The sequence below is a fragment of the Bombina bombina genome, chromosome 4, assembly GCF_027579735.1.
Source record: "Bombina bombina isolate aBomBom1 chromosome 4, aBomBom1.pri, whole genome shotgun sequence".
Classification (NCBI taxonomy): Eukaryota; Metazoa; Chordata; class Amphibia; order Anura; family Bombinatoridae; genus Bombina; species Bombina bombina.
Window position 1 is genome coordinate 301772701 of NC_069502.1, and position 19308 is coordinate 301792008.

Here is a 19308-nt window from a genome sequence, read left to right on the forward strand (position 1 = left end):
TGCAGGACATGCGCTACAGAGCTCTGAAGGTCCTGTGTGAGCGCGCGTTAGTAGGAGAGGAATGGGCGTATGCTGAGTGCAGCATAACCGCCCACTGTAGGTAGGAACTAAAAAAAAATTAGAGCGAGTTGGGGCGGAGGATGGATACGGAGAAGAAACAAGTTTACTGTCCCTTTACGTGCTGCATGGACCATTTTTCTACATAATTTGCAAGAGATTATTTCCTGTTAGAGCCATCTTAAAAGTATTTTGTGAAGCTCAGTTTGCATCTGACATAAGGCAAAGCAGGAATCTGCCTATACATACCATTACTGAGCTGTTTAGCTGTTTGGGGTTTATAAGCCTAGAATATACTGTTTTGTTTTGTGTTTGTTTTTTTCTCCTTAAATTGTGTATGCAAAACGTGTGGTTGCCATGTAAACCTAATAAGAGGCTGAGTTCTACAGGCTACTGTGCTAGGCATAAGCACTGTACATTTAAGTGTTGTAGCTTATGCATGGGTATTATATATAAAAAGATAGGGAATTCAGCACACTCAAAAAATAATATCGGAATGAAAAAATCTATGTGAATGACACTTCCAGACCAAATATGAGATTTAAGCCAAAAATAAATTTATTAAATACAAATATATATATATATATATATATATATATATATATACATATCTAAATAATTAATAACTATGAGAGACGTCTCTATAAGGGGATAACAAACAAGGAAAATATATTGGTTTCAAAAAGAGGGAACTCACAACACCTCCATCAGAGGGCAACCCCACAAACTTATATACGGGATATGTTGCCATGAAATCCAAGTGAGGATCTCTGTAATAACTTCCGAAACTAAAACAGCATATAAAGTTAGTGCATATAGGTCAAGTGCACAAGTAAGAAATGCAAAATACATTCACGGATATAGTTATAAAATAACTAACCACAACACCTTAATCAGCGGACAACCTCAACATGAAGGGTATTGTTGTCATGATATAGAATTGTGAGGATCTATGTGGTAGTTATATACATAACACATAACAATACAAAAAGAGATAACAGCTGTGATCAGGCTATAAGAGCAACAAGACAAACTGTAGATACAATTTAATCACTTGTTGCAAACGTCCAATTTGAAGTCCTTGTAATACTTGGTACATCAAGATAGGCCCACAATAATCCGGCCTTAAGGAGTTTATTTAAACCCCTTATAACTTGTTGAAAGATTTGACTTCAAAAATAGATTGTGCAAGAGTCACTCACAGTCTCTTTATAGTACGGTCCGTGAATCCCAAAGCTCAATGGCACATCAAAATGCCAAGAGACCAAACGATAGATCAAAATAAGAATTTTGTAGAGTCGGTAAAGTATCCCCAAAGTCAACGTCTCATCAATGATAAACAGCTGCCGCCTACGCGCGTTTCATCCCCTTGACTGACAGGACTTCCTCAGGGCTGTTTTTTTTTATGTAAAGCTCCCTTCAATCTATGGGTTTGCGATTATTGAGTAGACTGTCCCTTTAACAAATGAACATATTAAACCTAGGGCCCAATGATATAAAGCTCTCTGGGCTTCTGAGATTTTCTAAGAAGTCTGATCAATACTATGAAGCCCCTGTCCTAATTCTATAAAGGCAGTTTTCTCCTTGAGAAAAGGGGTAGTTCCTGCTTTTAAGTATGTAAAGGTGATGCATACATTATAATAGGGCTCACAAAATATTGTAATTTAAAAAATTGTATAAAGCAAATAAATGACATAGTTTAATAAAATATGCAGTAAAATTACATTTTTTTATTGATATTAAATAGTAAATAAATTATTTAAGGTGCACAGTAGAAATTGTAATAAAATTACACTGCTCATGCAAAAAACTATGTGAAAATTGTATTAATATAAAATTCAAAGCGCATTGTTTTCCTTATTGTTATTTTTTCCCCCCTGTATCTACTAGTGGGCTGCACAAGAGTATTTCATGGGTGTTATACTGCAAAACAAATATGGAGTGTCACATAGCACATCCTGTGATTATCAGATTGTATAACCAGACACAACACTATGTAGTCTTATAACGTTTGCACCAAGCCAATGGTGTCTATAGGCAGACTGGAACCTTAGAGCTGTCCAGTAAACCGCTTTCAGACTAGAAGCAATATCTGTTTTATTTTTAAAAAAAAGGTTAATTTATACACATAACAAAAAATTGCATTGATGCAAACATTTAAGTGTTCTGTGCAATGTGTTTCTGAACCTACTGAGCTGTATATGGCCGATTCATCAGATAAATTACATACTTCAAACTTGAGTAGACTACATACTTTTGTGTCTGGGTATATATTCTGGTCATCACATTTGCAGAATTACTATTCATTTGTGGTGAGTCCAGAGCTGGTTTCGGAAGAGCGACCAGTGATCCTGTTTTGACTAGTGACTTATTTTCAAAAGAAACCAATTTTGGGACTTTCCTTTTTTTCTAAAGCATATATTACAATATAGACTGGTTATTTCATGTTTCACGTTTTTCATGTTTCACGTTTTTCATGTTTGTACCTGATCACTGAGATTAGTGCACTATTGCCCCTTTTTTATCCTTTCAATCAAGTGTTTTAATATAAGTTTCTATAGTATATATTATCCAATGGGTAAATTAAATTTTTCCGCCAGGTCTGGTCTATTCTCTTTACATTACCCCCTGCAGTTCTTGCTGTTTTTTTTCTCGCAAACTGAAAGATGGGGAGATTGTGTCAAATTATGAAAAACACTTATTACCCTCATAGAAAAATGCATGTATACAAAAATAGCAGAGTGATCTTATTTCTATTGGCTGCAGGATTTCATTTTTAAAGTGTGCCCCCCTATAACTTAACTCATCCCAATGAAGTTTGTCTTTCCAGCAAGCTCCATTATTTTCTATGGGAAACATCTTGAAACTCACAGGGAAAGCTCCATTTTTATATAATTCCCTGAGGACAGTCCCAAAAAATACCAGACGTGTATTCACTGATTTATGTCCATTTGTTATAGAATTTAGCTAAAACATAGATGACATCACATTAAAGATTCACCTTCACGATATTTTATCAGAAATACAAATTTCAAGAAGTTAAAGTACCATTAATAACAGTAGAATTACATAATCAAGAAATGCACAATAAAAAGACAATGAAATAGCACTTACTCTGAATTTTAAATAAAAGTAGCCTTTTTTTCTAATAAAATAAAAAAATTATTTACCGGCATCCTGTATCATGTGACAGACATCAGCCAATCATAGACTTGTATACTTATACACTGTAAACTCTTGCACATGTTCAGTAGGAGCTGGTGCCTCACACAGTGTGCATATAAAAAGACTGCACAAATTGACAAGATAACTAAATTGGATAGTCTCTTAAAACTGCATGCTCTAACTGAATCATGAAAGTTTTATTTTTACATTAGTGTACCTTTTACTAAGGACAAACATAAGCTGGGCACTAACAATAAGATGGCTCCATTTTGAGCGAACAATCTGTGTTAGAGACCAGCATAATAATACAAGTAATTACCTTATGTTTATATAGTTTAGTAGATTTATAAGACAACATTTACTTTCACCACATGCAGCTTATCTATAGTAGGCTGCAACTAGCACTCCTCACTTTTATGTCTTATAATTACCTTTTTCAATGCCATATATGCATCTATTTTCAAACTGTTAAAATACAAAGGGCTAGATTACAAGTGGTGGAGACTGCAATAATTAAACAGCCATTACAAGGGGCTGGTTGTTGCTACCGCGACCTAGCCTAGCAATTAGCACTCCGAAAATTAACCAGAGATTAGATCTCTGGTTAATTTTCTGAATGTGCCCCAAATTGCCCTCATTGCAGTTTTTTATTTAAAAAAAAAATGCACTAGGCAGTTTTAGGGCTTTAAAATTGGTGGGAGTGGGGCTGCGGTTCCCATAGACCACAATGTAAATATATATGTATATGATTATGTACATATATATTTATGTGTTAATATGTTTATATACACATATTAACATATACATACATATATATGTATATATTCATATACATATATTTAAAAATGCTGCCCATCGCTGCGCTACAGACGGCATCAGAACGAGGCTGCCATAGGAGCTTATGGAAGCACACTCTCATCAGCACAATGCTTCCTAGCAATGCGAATGTGAGCTCATGTTCGCATTGCGATTAGCTTGTAATACCAGTACACATTATCATGTGCTGGTATTACAAAGTGGAGCTCTACTTTCACTTGAATGCAAGCGATCGTTAGCTCTCCATTTGTAATCTGGCCCAAACTATTTCTTTTAATAACATTTCTTAAGTTTATAGAACAATGTTCAGCTCTCTCGTGGCTCTCCTCTTATCTGTCTAACCAGACCTTTAGTGTTACCTTCTCTGGCACATCCTCGCTCTACACGACTCTCACCTAATTTTTAAACTTTCAAGTGCTCCTTAAAGATTCTACTGTTTAGGGATCCATATAATATACACTAACATACACAGGTATCAGGCAAGTCTGCTAGGCTTTTTAGGAACCAGGTGAGCATACGCAGGTGCAAAGTAAGTATGATTGGTCTCTCGTTGCAGTGGGACAAGAACTCTTTTAGTCTACCTGCCATGATTCATTGTGGGCCCAAAGACTGCATATTCCCAGTGTCACTAAAGTAAAGCTAATTTGCATACAGCTTATTGATGGGAAAGGTAATTTACATACAGCTTATTGATGGGAAAACTGGTCCAATCACAAAAGAGTCTATTTCTTTATCAATCACAATTGGGCCTGGGCAACAAGAGACTGTGATTTTTCAAAGGTTCACAGTGAAACATGTCAGGGAAGCTAGGGTATTGGTGAGGAGTCCTAGGAGCTCCTGTGTTTTTAGTTAGCCTTAGGCTATCCTTTTTTACTGTAGTATGCTTACTTACCTTCATGCCGAAGTGACTTTAAGTACCTAGATTGAGGTTGTATAGCGACACCTCTGGGCTACGCCTTTGTAACCTAATCTATGTAAATGGATACCTTCTGGTACTTACGCTCAGAAATTTTTTAAACCCAGTATTCATACTGAAACTTGTATTCTCTGAGGGTTATTCCACCGATCTTTTTGTTTTTTTAAAGGCAAAACACCATACATTAAATGATATACAAGTTGGTATATATATGCAACATTGTTGTGTTTGTTAACTAGCCTTGTTAATGTCCAACAAATACACTCTTAGATACTTTGGGACCAATGATATGGTATTTATAACTATTAGTTATATTGTAGCTAGCTTAGGTTTTATTTCACAGGTAAGTTTGAATTTAGTTTTAAATTGGTATTATTTAGTTAATAATTTTAATTTAGCACTATTTTAATTATGTTAAAGTTAGGGGGTGTTAGGTTTAGGGTTAGGGGTTAATATAATTTAATTTAGGTTGTTGTGATGTGGGGGGTACAGTTTAGGGGATAATAGGTTTAGTTAGTGTTGGCGATGTTTGGGAATGGTGGTTTATGGGTTAATAGGTTTAGGTAGTGTTGGCGATGTAGGGGGTGTGGTTTAGAGGTTAATAGGTTTAGGTAGTGTCAGTGATGTCGGAGAACAGCAGTTTAGGGGTTAATTCTTTAGTGATTTAGTTAGTGTTGGTGATGTTTGGAAACGGCTGTTTAGGGGTTAATAGGTTTAGGTAGTGTTGCAATGTCGGGGGTGCGGTTTAGGGGTTAATATGTTTAGTTAGGGTCGGCAATGTCGGGGAACGGCACTTTAGGGGTTAATAACTTTATTTAGTGATTTAGTTCGTGTCGGCGATGTGGGGGGACTGTGGTTTAGGGGTTAATAGATTTAGGTAGTGTTAGCGATGTGGGGGGATGGCACTTTAAGGGTTAATAACTTTATTTAGTGGCGGCGTGGGTGGTGGTGGCGGCAGTTTTACATAATTTGGTTTCGGCATTCGCCAGCATATTAGTTACGTAAAATTGAATCTTTTTTTGGATCCTTTTGGTTTTTTTTTTATCCATTCTTTATTCATATGCATTATTCTACAACTTAGTTCAGAATAGAATAATGCATTTGAAATAAGAATGAATCAGAAAAAACGAACGGATCCGAAACCGATTTAACGGAACGTAAACAATTTATTTTTTAAACAACTAATTCACCGAAACAAAATTATTGTTTAACTAATTGAAAACTAAACAAATTTTTCAGCGGTGCACATGTCTAGACGTCACACACATCACATCAGTGTGATTTCCCAATAACTTATCTACAAGAAAATTGTGTACAATGTATTTTTCTTCACTGAAATGCCATGCAAAAGCTTGATATATCACACTTCAGGTTTTGCTATGGCACTTTAAATGTCTTGCTACTATTGAGATGCAGGCTTGCAGCTATAACGAATAATAAAAATCATGATTTCATATGACAGCTAAATTACCATGGTCATAATTACATACCGTCAGTATTGTAACTATAGCTTTCTTGTCTAGTTTTTCAAAGAACTGAACTGATGGGAGTTTTATGAGACCATTTAATAAATCTTTAAAAGTTACAAAGATAGAGCCCTTGTTCTCTCACTCCCAACTTCTTTCTTCTTTATAGTAACAACATTTTTATATTTTCATTCATATTTAATTTTGTTGTTTTGTTTTGTCACGAGTATATTTTCTTTAGGAACACTAGTTCTTTGCAGTACTTTAATAATTGTATTTCTAGTGAATATAATAAAAAAAAAAATTATAGGGACAACTGACCAGATGCCCAAGAATGTGTAATACTTTTTTTATTTCCTTTTCTTAGGTGCTTTGCAGGGATTTGTATAAAAATAATGATCTAGCATTACAATTGGTTTATTCAAATTTTTATAACACATATGGAAGCCAGGGAACCCATAATGTGGCATCATTGAGTGAACATCAGTCATGGCCCTATGAAGCCAATTTTCAGCCTATCAGAGAGGCCATGAAGCTTGCATGAATGCAGTCAATAGAAGAGAAACATTTTACATTTGCTGGTTATTCTGACCACTCTACCTTGCCTATGCAAGAAATACTCTATGTTGAAATTATTTTATTTTGTTTCTACAGAGCTATTACATATCACTGAGTACATCCTGAGATCAGTAGGCACACTGTCCCAGACGATGTCCTTTCATTGTCAATTGCAGAAACATTTTGCATATATTATATGTGGAACATCAAATCCAATGAACTTTTCAAACAGTTAAAACCTTAAAAACAAAAAATAAAAATAAAGAACAATGAAATAAAATAAAGTGTGGTCAACTTGTGGGTTCTGAAATATACATCTCTGAGTTATCTCATGGGTCTTTTTATTACTCAATATTGTTCAATTTCCAGACTATCAGCACATCCTTATTCTACCTGAATCTAATGCCTGTCACTCAGCCCTTGATGAGCTATGCATGATCCAGTAAAGCCAAATGTGATGGAATCGTTCTGTTTCCCCTTGAATCCAAGCCACCCTCTCAGACATTTTATAAGTATCAGTTATCTTATCTAGCACTTCTTGCCATGTCGGCTGACCTCTTTTCCAATGTCTCGCTATACAGACTCTTGTAGCCGTGAATATAATTTTGGTGAATTTGTTAATTGTAGTGTTAAAATGGGGGATTTCCCTGTTCAGAAGAGTTTGAGACATAGTTAAAACTACATTGTCATCTAGCACCTTACTAAGTAGGGCATTGAGTTGTAGCCAAATACCCCTCGTGATACTGCAGTCCCACCACATGTGTCTGTAGGAGCCTCGTTCACCACAACCTCTATAACAGAGTTTAAATTTATCAAGGGTGTAATGGGATGTTCTCAGAGGTGTTAAGTACCACCTGAATGCTGTCTTTATACAGTTTTCCCTGAGATCTGTGCTGATTAGGCCCCTACAAGAATCAAATAGGATTTGGTCCCATTCATTTTGTGGAAGTATGTCCCCTCCATCTGCCTCCCATTTTAGTGTTATAACTGACTTTGTGGTGTATTCCATGTCTTGGATTGCTATGTATAGTTTGGATATGATGTGTTTTTCCCGAGTGGGGTATAAACATATTTTCTCTAGGGCCGTGAATGGGTGTTTGTTTAAAGCTACAACATATTTGTTTAAGTCTGAGGAGATTTGTAGGTACAAGAACCAACGTAGCTTATGTGGATGCAGTTTTTCCTGTAAGAGACTGAATGTCACTATTTCAGAATGCTTGATGAAATCTGCCACTCTATACAGACCTTTATTAGCCCATTTTCCCATTAGTCTATGTGTTTCCTTTGGAAGTATGCATCGTATTGTTTTAACCCATGACTTCAGTGGGAACATCTCTGAGGATTTAGTAATCAATTTCCAGTGTGCTAGTGTATCTAAAGTCGAGGATGGTCTAAAGTCACTCTGACCAATGTTGGTCTCCAGGTCCCATATAAGGTCATCTGAGCTTTCAATTCATAGCAGGTCCGTCTCCGTTCTTGTCCAGATTATGTCTTGTGTTTGTTTATGAAGAAGTGATGCCTGCGCTATTCTGGCTGCAAGGTAATAATTCTGTAGGTTTGGCAGACCCACTCCACCCAACCGTCTATGTCTGGTTAAAATATACGAAGCTATTCTAGCTCTTCCCTCTCCTCTCAAGAAAGAAATTAGGTCTGATTGTAATTTTTGTAGTTCAGGGGAGGGGATCTTGTTTGTTACAGAATTCTAGGAAGTACTTTCATTTTGATGGCTGAAAGACGGCCATACCAAGAGAAAGTACCCTTTCTCCAAGTCCCCAAGTCCAGCCTAATAGAATTGTAAAGTGGAACATAATTTAATTTATATAGTTTATTATATGATTCAGGAATGTTAACCCCCAAATACGTTAGGGAGTCTTTAACCCAAATAAATACTCTATGAATGTGTCCTCTGATGTATCAGCTTTGGTTTGTCTAGAACATCCATTCCAAATGTGGGTGGTACTGACCACTCAAGGGCAGTGGGATTACTGAGGGTGGATGCTAGTAGGACTAAATGGTGAAAGTTAGTTCTGAGACTACCACTGGGGGGGACTAAAAGTAGAATTAAAGAGGGTGCTAGTGGGCCCTTCCAAGCACAGTGATTGAAATGTTCTATGCTTTAGCTTAGATGCGTAAAGCAAAACAACTTTCTTGCTTTGTAGTTGACATTCACTGCTCTTTGGTGTCAAAGCTTTTCCTTGTATAATAGACCTGTTTTATTGGCAATTTACATTCTCTCTGACTGTGATAGATTGCTGCCTCTGGAGTCTGGACATTAGTGCATACGTGCGCTGCACTCAACCAACCCTGTATTTCTGTGGTGGCAGCGGCACAGTCCGCAAAAAAATAAGTTGCGGGCCACATGCTGCCGATGGGCCGCAAGATTGACACCCCTGCTGTACATTAACATGTATTGTTCACATTGTACAGTTACAAATTACTGTGTAGTAGAAGGAAACACACCAACATATATATAGAGTACATATATCCCCTTGCATCATCTGGCAGTTTATGAAGAAAATTAGAAGGAGAAAAATATATATTAGGAAGATTTGAAATTCGTGTTTTTCTGAGGGGTAACAGCTCATTTTGATAATGACTCCTACTCTTGATTGGTTTAGACATTATTTTATTCTCTTAAAAATTAGAATGTTTATTTAAACCCCAAAGTGCCTGGCTGAGAATTACTGGTATAATGCCAGTGGTATAAATGTTAATGCAATTCTGTAGGCCCTGTTTACTTGAAGTCTGTTTTTGTATTTAATTTTGTGTATTATGAGAAATGTATTAAACATGGTTTATCATATCACTGCACTCATTTACATAGTAATATTAATTAAACAAATGTCTGCTTTGATTATACTTCGATTATTAGATGCAGTAGGTTTTCACAGCTAATCCTTAGGGCTAAATTAGTTATGCTTTGCTGGGTAACATTATATTATCAACTTATTAGTATTTAACAAATTAGATGCACATGCTTCTTGTTAAAGTGTGTGTTTAACCCTGTGATTACCCTAAATTTAGATATCTAACTATATATAAACTTATTGTTGGCGCCCACCAACCCCCAAAAAATTATTATTAACATATACTTGTAGAATTTTATCTTTTTACTTCAGTCACACAGATAATCTGTTTCAGTCTGGAACTAACACCATCAAATCTCAGTTCCCACTTTTATTTCTCTGTTTTATACCTTATCTTTTGATTAATAAATGGTTTACCCTCCAGATACCAACAATTACAGAGTGACACCAAATTAGAATTAAAATACTAATTCAAAAATGATATGCTCTAATTCTTTAGAGTTTGGATGTTTTGTGATATTGACTCAAGCTTTGCAGTGGTTAAAAACACATAGGAAAAAGCTTGTTCAAAAGGGACAAGCCATGCAGCTCTCACGCTACGTGCGACTACCTCTCCTGGTTGGATAGCTGGCTGCATCCTGCTGGTGGCTCGTGAGCCTAACTAAAAAATAAATCATGTGATTTTTTTATTTGTATATCCTGTTAAACATAGGTATGCCTCACCTTTGAGTGTTTTTTTTTTACAGTTGTAAACAAATTGTATTGTTATTATTCCTAAGGTTTACGTGGAGCAATAGCATTTGCTCTTGCAATACGGGACACAGACTCTCAGCCCAAACAGATGATGTTTACCACAACTCTGCTGATTGTATTCTTTACTGTATGGGTTTTTGGAGGTGGTACTACCCCAATGTTGACCTGGCTTCAAATCAGGTTAGTAACTTTTTTCTATATGTTCGATGTTTACACCTATTTCCTCTTTGACATTTAGAAGATAGGTTTGATGGAATAACTATTTCTGTTAGTGAAGGACACTTAAGCTCTTGCTTTTCAAAATATGTATGGCTTGGACTTTCAAAGCTACAATTATTTATTTTAGGAAATGTTATGTTTTAAGACACTGAAAATCAACTAAGGAGTTGTATTATTTTGTAGAAACAAAAATCCCTTCTGTTGTCAAGTTCTACAATATATGCATTCTTCTTCTGTTCTGAAAATAAAATTAAAATCATGATGAATATTAAAACTAAATCAACACTTTATTTACGGTTTATTTTGATGGGATGGTAGCCCAGGCCTCAAGCATTATCATCATCATGTAAAATTAGTATAGGCAGTATTTGGCATTCGTCTCTAGTAAAATTCCATTAACATTTATTTCCAATATTTTTAATTTGGCCTAAAACTCTAAACTATTTTCAAGCCAAGGAGATTTACTGTACAGGAAATCTGATGCAGTAAAAAATACACAGAGTGAGGCTGAATCAATTAAAAAATGTGTAAAAAATAAGCAGAAGAAGGGAGATGCAGTTTTCTGGGTTGGTTGCTAAAAAAAAGAATGTGTTGTAAACAAATCTGTCCACCAAATTCAGTACATTAATAGGAAAAAGACGGAAAATCTATCGTAGCAAAGAACATGAATTGCAGTGTTTTTGAAAGGCAAATACAAATGTAAAAGGGAAAGTGCGGGCAAACATTGTAAAAAAGTAGATTGCTTCTGTTATAACTAAACATTGTGTATGATTCAATACATTTTCACCATGTAGTTTAGAAGTGGGAAGCACATCTAAACTGTAATCACTACATTAACACGTTATTTGGTTTAATGAACTCTTAATACATGTGCACATCTATTATATAAAAGTGAAATTAGTAACCTGTTTCAATTTAATTGAAAACTTGTTTATTGTATGAAACTATATAATGTTACTATTTAAGTTGTTTCATATATTTTTATTCTGATATGAAAGGTAGGAAAACTTTAGGTTATGACTTAAATATAAGTTACTATATTAGGCCTTGATCACAATCTATCGGCTGCAGCTTTTTAATCTTTTTGTCTGGCCCGAAAAGGCCACTTTTCAATTTGGCATGATCACAATAGCACATTTTTGTCTCTTTCCCACACTTGCAAACACGTTTTTGATCCTTACTAAAAGCCCTATTTCTCCTATGGGGCCAAAAATGTCTTGGAAATCATAATCCACTTTTCAACACATTTTCAAACCCAACAGCTTCAGGCACTTGATAAGTTCTTGACAGAGCATTTTCGACATCATTAAAACTTTTCACGGCTATTTGCAAACAGTCTATAATTTTGCTCATGCGCAAAACAATCTGAAATGGTCACAAGAGACATTCTAGAAGTTTATTAACATTCATGGTATGGATTCATTAAAGCTCCATTAATTTTTATTAGAAAATCTGTATACAGTGGACAGGGCACATATTTACATATACAGTATATATATATATTGGCGGGTCCGGTTTACTATGCAGTATTTAAGAGATGTCTGAGATGTGCTCTGTTTGTCCACACTCTGAAAAATTGTGTAACATTGAGAAAGGCCAGTAACAGGCGGAAACGCGTTTGTTCTGTTTAAATATGGTCTGTACACCCCTGGCACCTGAAGCCGATGTCTGCAGTTATCAGCCAGGAAACAGGGGTGTGTGCAACCGAGAGAGTAGTGTTTTTAAATGTGGTTGTTGGTATTATTTTCATCATATCATATAATTTACTATAAAAAAATTATAAAATATGATGAAAAAATGGAAAAAAACACACTTTTTCTAACATTGACCCCCAAAATATGTTACACATCTACAACCATCAAAAAACACCCATGCTAAATAGTTTCTAAATTTTGTCCTGAGTTTAGAAATACCCAATGTTTACATGTTCTTTGCTTTTTCTGCAAGTTATAGGGCAATAAATACAAGTAGCACTTTGCTTTTTCCAATTCATTTTTGTTCAAAATTAGCGATAGTTACATTGTAAAACGGATATATGTCAGGAATCCCTGAATAACCCTTCACATGTATATATATTTTTTAGTAGACAACCAAAAGCATTGATCTAGGCACATTTTGGTATATTTCATGCCACCATTTTACCACCAAATGCGATCAAATAAAAAAAATTGTTAACTTTTTCACAATATTTTTCACAAACTTTAGGTTTCTCGCTGAAATTATTTACAAACAGCGTGTGCAATTATGGCACACATGGTTGTAAATGCTTCTGTGGGATCCCCTTTGTTCAGAAATAGACATTTATGGCTTTGGCATTACCTTTTGGTAATTAGAAGGCCGCTAAATGCCGCTACACACCACACTTGTATTATGCCCAGCAGTAAAGGGGTTAATTAGGTAGCTTGTAGGGTTCATTTTAGCTTTAGTGTAGAGATCAGCCTCCCACCTGACACATCCCACCCCCTGATCCCTCCCTGACCCCTCTCAAACGGCTCCCTTCCCTCCCCCACCTCACTATTGTCCATTCTAAGTTCTGGCAGAAAGTCTGCCAGTACTAAAATAAAAGGCTTTTTAAAAATATATATATTTATATTTATATATATATATATGTATATATATATATATATATATATATATATATATATATATATAAAACATGGAAGGGAACTGCACTCCAAGACCGGATCAGGTACACATCCTGTGACTCGGTAACATCCAGCCCTGGGTGCTAAATAGCACTCCAAAAAAGCTGTGATGTCACCAGAGCCACAGGCAGTTAAACCCCAATCCGGAATGGGTGCAAGAAACAAGGGAGATTACAAATAAAAAGTAATACAACACATAGAAACACCCAGCACTCACCAGCTAGCTCACAGCTAAGATAAAATCACAACTGGAAAGGTTAGTCACCGCATCTGGCCAAATGGGAAAGCTCAGGCACCACGTCAAGGTCCTTTCCATTGCCTGAGTCCCTAACACAGCCACACCATCATGCAAGCTCACAAAGTCAAACAAACTAAGAACAAAGAAGGGGTGCACAGGTGGCTGTAATCACCCATAGAAAATACAAAACATGGAAGGGAACTGCACTCCAAGACCGGATCAGGTACACATCCTGTGACTCGGTAACATCCAGCCCTGGGTGCTAAATAGCACTCCAAAAAAGCTGTGATGTCACCAGAGCCACAGGCAGTTAAACCCCAGTCCGGAATGGGTGCAAGAAACAAGGGAGATTACAAATAAAAAGTAATACAACACAAAAGGACCTTGACGTGGTGCCTGAGCTTTCCCATTTGGCCAGATGCGGTGACTAACCTTTCCAGTTGTGATTTTATCTTAGCTGTGAGCTAGCTGGTGAGTGCTGGGTGTTTCTATGTGTTGTATTACTTTTTATTTGTAATCTCCCTTGTTTCTTGCACCCATTCCGGACTGGGGTTTAACTGCCTGTGGCTCTGGTGACATCACAGCTTTTTTGGAGTGCTATTTAGCACCCAGGGCTGGATGTTACCGAGTCACAGGATGTGTACCTGATCCGGTCTTGGAGTGCAGTTCCCTTCCATGTTTTGTATTTTCTATGGGTGATTACAGCCACCTGTGCACCCCTTCTTTGTTCTCAGTTTGTTTGGCTTTGTGAGCTCGCATGATGGTGTGGCTGTGTTAGGGACTCAGGCAATGGAAAGGACCTTGACGTGGTGCCTGAGCTTTCCCATTTGGCCAGATGCGGTGACTAACCTTTCCAGTTGTGATTTTATCTTAGCTGTGAGCTAGCTGGTGAGTGCTGGGTGTTTCTATGTGTTATATAATATATATATATATATATATATATATATTATATATTTTGCAGTGTTGGATCCCCCCTTAGCCCCCCAACCTCCCTGACCCTCCCCCCTAAACAGCTCTCTAACCCTCCCCCCTCTACCATTTGCTGCCATATTGGGTACTGTCAGCTGTCTGCCAGTACCCAGTTTAGTAAAAATTTGACTTTTTTATATGAAGAATCCAATTTTTCTGAAGTGTAGCTGCCCCCCCCCCTCAATACCCTACCCCGTCCCAGGTCCCTTTCCCAAATTCCCAACAGTTATTTTCCCCCCTCCCTCTCCCTCCTTCCCTTACATGTATTATTTCACTCGCTGTCTGACTGTAGGGTCCCGCGCTTTTACTATGAGTGAGAGAGGTATCCACTACACTATATATATATATATATATATATATATATATATATATATATATATATATATATATATATATATATATATATATATATATACACACACACATACATATAGTTTCTCTTGTAAGGTGTATCCAGTCCATGGGTTCATCCATTACTTGTGGGATATTCTCCTTCCCAACAGGAAGTTGCAAGAGGACACCCACAGCAGAGCTGTCTATATAGCTCCTCCCCTAACCCCCACCTCCAGTCATTCTCTTGCAACTCTCGACAAGATAGGAAGTATCAAGAGATATGTGGTGACTTAGTGTAGTGTTACCTTCAATCAAGAGTTTGTTATTTTTAAACGGTACCGGCGTTGTACTGTTTTACTCTCAGGCAGAAATTAGAAGAATTCTGCCTGGAGATGGATGATCACGTATAGTTTTGATAGGTAAATAAAAGAAAAACAAGGCTCTCTTTCTGTTTAAGTGGAGTGATACCAAAAATTCTAAAAAAGCATCCGCTGTTTTGTGCAAGTTTTTCTCTGAAATTTTCGGTCCTTAAAGGGACAGTATACACCATTTTTCATATAACTGCATGTAATAGACTCTACTATAAAGAATAATATGCACAGATACTGATCTAAAAAATGCAGTATAAAACCTTTCAAATACTTACTTAGAAGCTCCCAGTTTAGCTCTGTTAATGAGGTAGTCTCAGACACACAGGGGCTGGGTAAACAAAATTAGCAGACACTCCCCACCTCTTTCCTGCCCTGCATATGAAAAGACAGATAACATAAACTGAACCCTGCAGAAGTCTGTAAATGCGTGCACACATCTGACACTGTGGGACTTAGGTAGGAGTCTTATTCTTAAAAAATAAGCAAAACTATACATTTTTATAAAAACACTCCGAAATGGGCTATATAAATCTACAAAACATTTATGCGAAGCAAAATCTAGTGAACAATGTCCCTTCTTTCATTATTCAGATAGACCATTTCATTTTAAACAGCTTTCCAATGTATTTATGTTATCACATTTGCTTTGTTCTTTGGGTATCCTTTGTTGAAAAGCATACTAAGGTAGGTTTATGGGCTGGGAGCTTTCTGATGATTGGTGGCTGCACATATATGCCTGATGTCATTGGCTTACTAATGTGTTCAGCTATCTCCCAGTAATGCTTTGCTGTTCTTTCAAAAAAGGATACCAAGAGAATGAAGCAAAATTGATTATATAAATAGATTGTATTTTTCTGAATCATGAAAGAAATATCTTTGGTTTCATGTCCTTTTAAGCATAATTCTACTGTATATAAAAATTACAAGTGTGTTCTCTTAAAGGGACATAATACTCATATGGTAAATCACTTGAAACTGATGCAGTATAACTGTAAAAAGCTGACAGGAAAATATCACCTGAGCATCTCTATGTAAAAAAAGGAAAATATTTTACCTCAGAATCTCCTTAGCTCAGTAGAGTAAGTTCTGTGTAAGAAGCTATACTCAGCTGCAGGTAAAAAAGAAATGAACAGCAGCCAATCAGCATCAGCAGTGCTGAGATCATGAACTATTTTACTGTGATCTCATGAGATTTGACTTAACTCTCATGAGATTTCATTGTAAACTTCCATACACTGAATAGGGAAATAACATGAGAGTGCACGAGGCTCATCCCTTCAGCTGTCCCGGGACAGACATACTGATTTGCTGCTTAGAAGTCCTTTACAATGGGATGGGGCTACTGAGGAACTTTTGAGGTAAAATATCTTTCTTTTAAACATAGAGATGTTCATGTGATATTTTCTAGTCAGCTTTTTACAGCTATGCTGCATCACTTTCAAGTGTTTCAACATTTGGGTATTATGGCCCTTTAAGCAAAGTATGTTACAAGGAAGAGATACCTTCTATGTAGTGCAACATGGAAATGAAGAAGTGTGGTTTGGAGCGATTCTAATTGATTTATAATTTTGCCAATAAATTTAAACCTTTTGCTAAACTGTTTTACTAATCTATACATAGCCAAAGTAAAACTGGCAAATTATATCTGACTTTATCCGAGTATTGACTGTTGAAAATAATTGATGCAGAAGATATTTGTAATATACTTATGTCAGCATTTATATCAGCATTTTATATATGAAACACTGCAAGTTTAAAGGGATAGAAAGCTCAGAATTCAAATGTCTGTGGGTGCATCACATTTAAATAGAAACATATTTGCAATATACTTCCATTAGCAAAAATGCCTCTATTAAAAGTTATTACGGTTTTTTTAACAGCATACGCACTTATGCTTTGAGGGCCTATGCACCACTAGTTAAATACCACACCATTTCAGAGAGTCAGCAGTGGTTAGTAGGACACACATTACATCTTCACAGACACAGTATAAACGACCACCATCTCTCTGAGCTTGATTACTTGTGTGCGGACCTTGACAGCATATGTGCATATTCCGCTGAAAAACAAGAACAACTTTTACTAGAAGCATTTTTGCTAATGGAAGTATAACAAAAAATGCTTCTATTTAAAAATGAAATGCACCCATGCACATTTACATTTTGACTTTTCTATCCCTTTAAATAAATTATCTGGGTACATCACTTGCAGATGTGGACAATGTTTAAAGGACATTTGTAATTCTAGCTGTATTGGAATCTTTTTTTTAAGCATCACTGCTGTAGTAGGTCTTACTCTGCTTTCCACACAACAGTGCTCGGCACATTTCACTGGCACTGCATATTACAATGACCTTACCTAAATACAGGCCAAAAAATTCAATGTCATTTACTCACTTTAATTATTTTAAAGATAATTTCTAATTTGAATTATCAATAAACCTCTGTTAGGGCATTAGCTGTACAGGTTTTGTTCTCATTTTTGAATATAGTAGCTACTATCAAACAACATTAATTGACTTCCTCTTAGTGTTTTATAAGACTGAATTTGTTACATTTAATAGAAGCAACACCTTATACACAATTGACTACCTTATATATAAAATGATCATGATATGGGAAATTTCTTTTTGTTTTTATTTTAAGTCAAGCAATTTTTTATGCAGTGTGTTCATTTTTAAAATAAAAAAACAAAACAAAATGAGGATCATATAGCTCAGTGCATCTCAGGTATTGTAAAATATCCTCCCTCATTGGTATCCTGGGCTATATAGCCAAAACCTCAAGAAGTAGACAACCAGTGGCACTATATAGGCTGTATATGTATTCCTCAAGGTCTTACAGTACAAGGGTTTTGTAGGATTGAAGAATTGGATATCGTCTTTTATTTAAGAATATAGTATAGGGACCACAGGAAAAGCCTTTAAGCCAGTGGTTTTCAAAGTGTGAGGTGGGCCTCTCCATAGGGGCACTAGAGTATATAAGGGGAGGCGCAGGAGTAGTGACACTCTGAACTATACTTTGGAAACCAAAAGCAGCAGCTGACTTTGGCAAAAGATAGAACAGTCTTTAAGAGCCAACAAAGACACGTTCCATGTCATAGTGGAATAAGGCAAAGGGTGGGATGTAGTTGGAAGAAAGGTGCTGAGGTCAAAATTGCTCAGAGACTGCTTTGTTGTCTTGATCAATAACTTGCGTTTAACACAAGAGTAACAAAGTGCAAAGTGAAACCTAAGTGAAACACTCTTTGGGTTGAGCAGTTGTGTGTGAACGCTGGATCAGATGTAAATCACCTAAATTAAAGCAAACAAAACAAATTACGTTTTATTTCAAGAGAAAAAGTAAAGTAACATCTATTATGGGGGGCTGTCTTGTACATTCCGTCAGCGAATAATGACCGCTGAACATTGTTGCAAGCGTACAGCATACGCTTTCCATATTTAACATTGCACAAGCATTTCACCAGAAATGCTTGTGCAGTGCTTCCCTCTGATTAATGGCAACCAATTGGATCAGGATGATTACAATTTGCCACTTTTTAACTTTCATTTCAGAAATGCCTCCAAAGCAGCAACCGCTGCTTGATAAGTGGAGCCCTAAGACTTTGAAAACCCCTGCTTTAAGCTATGCAAGTGTGTGTGTGTTTGGTTTTTTGTTTTGTTTTTCAGGAGCTGCTTGTCTTCCATTGTCTTACTCTAAAAAATGATTGTGCCTTAAAGGGACATTAAACACTAAGGGGCATATTTATCAAGCTCTGTGTGTCTGGCGAGCCTTCAGGCTTGCCAGAAACACAAGTTATAAAGCAGCGGTCTAAAGACTGCTGCTCCATAACCTGCCCGCCTGCTCTGGGGAGGCGGACAGAACTCGCAAGAAATCAACCCAATCCAATACAATCTGGTTGATTGACACCCCCTGCTGGCGGCCGGTTGGCCGAAAATCTGCAGGGGGCGGCGTTGCACCAGCAGTTCACAAGAACTGCCGGTGGGATGATAAATG

General features: G+C 36.6%; 1 protein-coding gene across 1 annotated transcript in view; it reads left to right on the top strand.

Moving 5' to 3' along the window:
- Positions 1-19308, top strand: part of SLC9A9 (solute carrier family 9 member A9) — a 1902281-nt gene that overhangs the window by 1050280 nt on the left and 832693 nt on the right. Inside the window, exon 12 of the mRNA XM_053710011.1 lies at positions 10565-10718. Coding sequence (XP_053565986.1) covers positions 10565-10718 — 154 coding nt within the window. The remainder of the gene's footprint in view (positions 1-10564; positions 10719-19308) is intronic.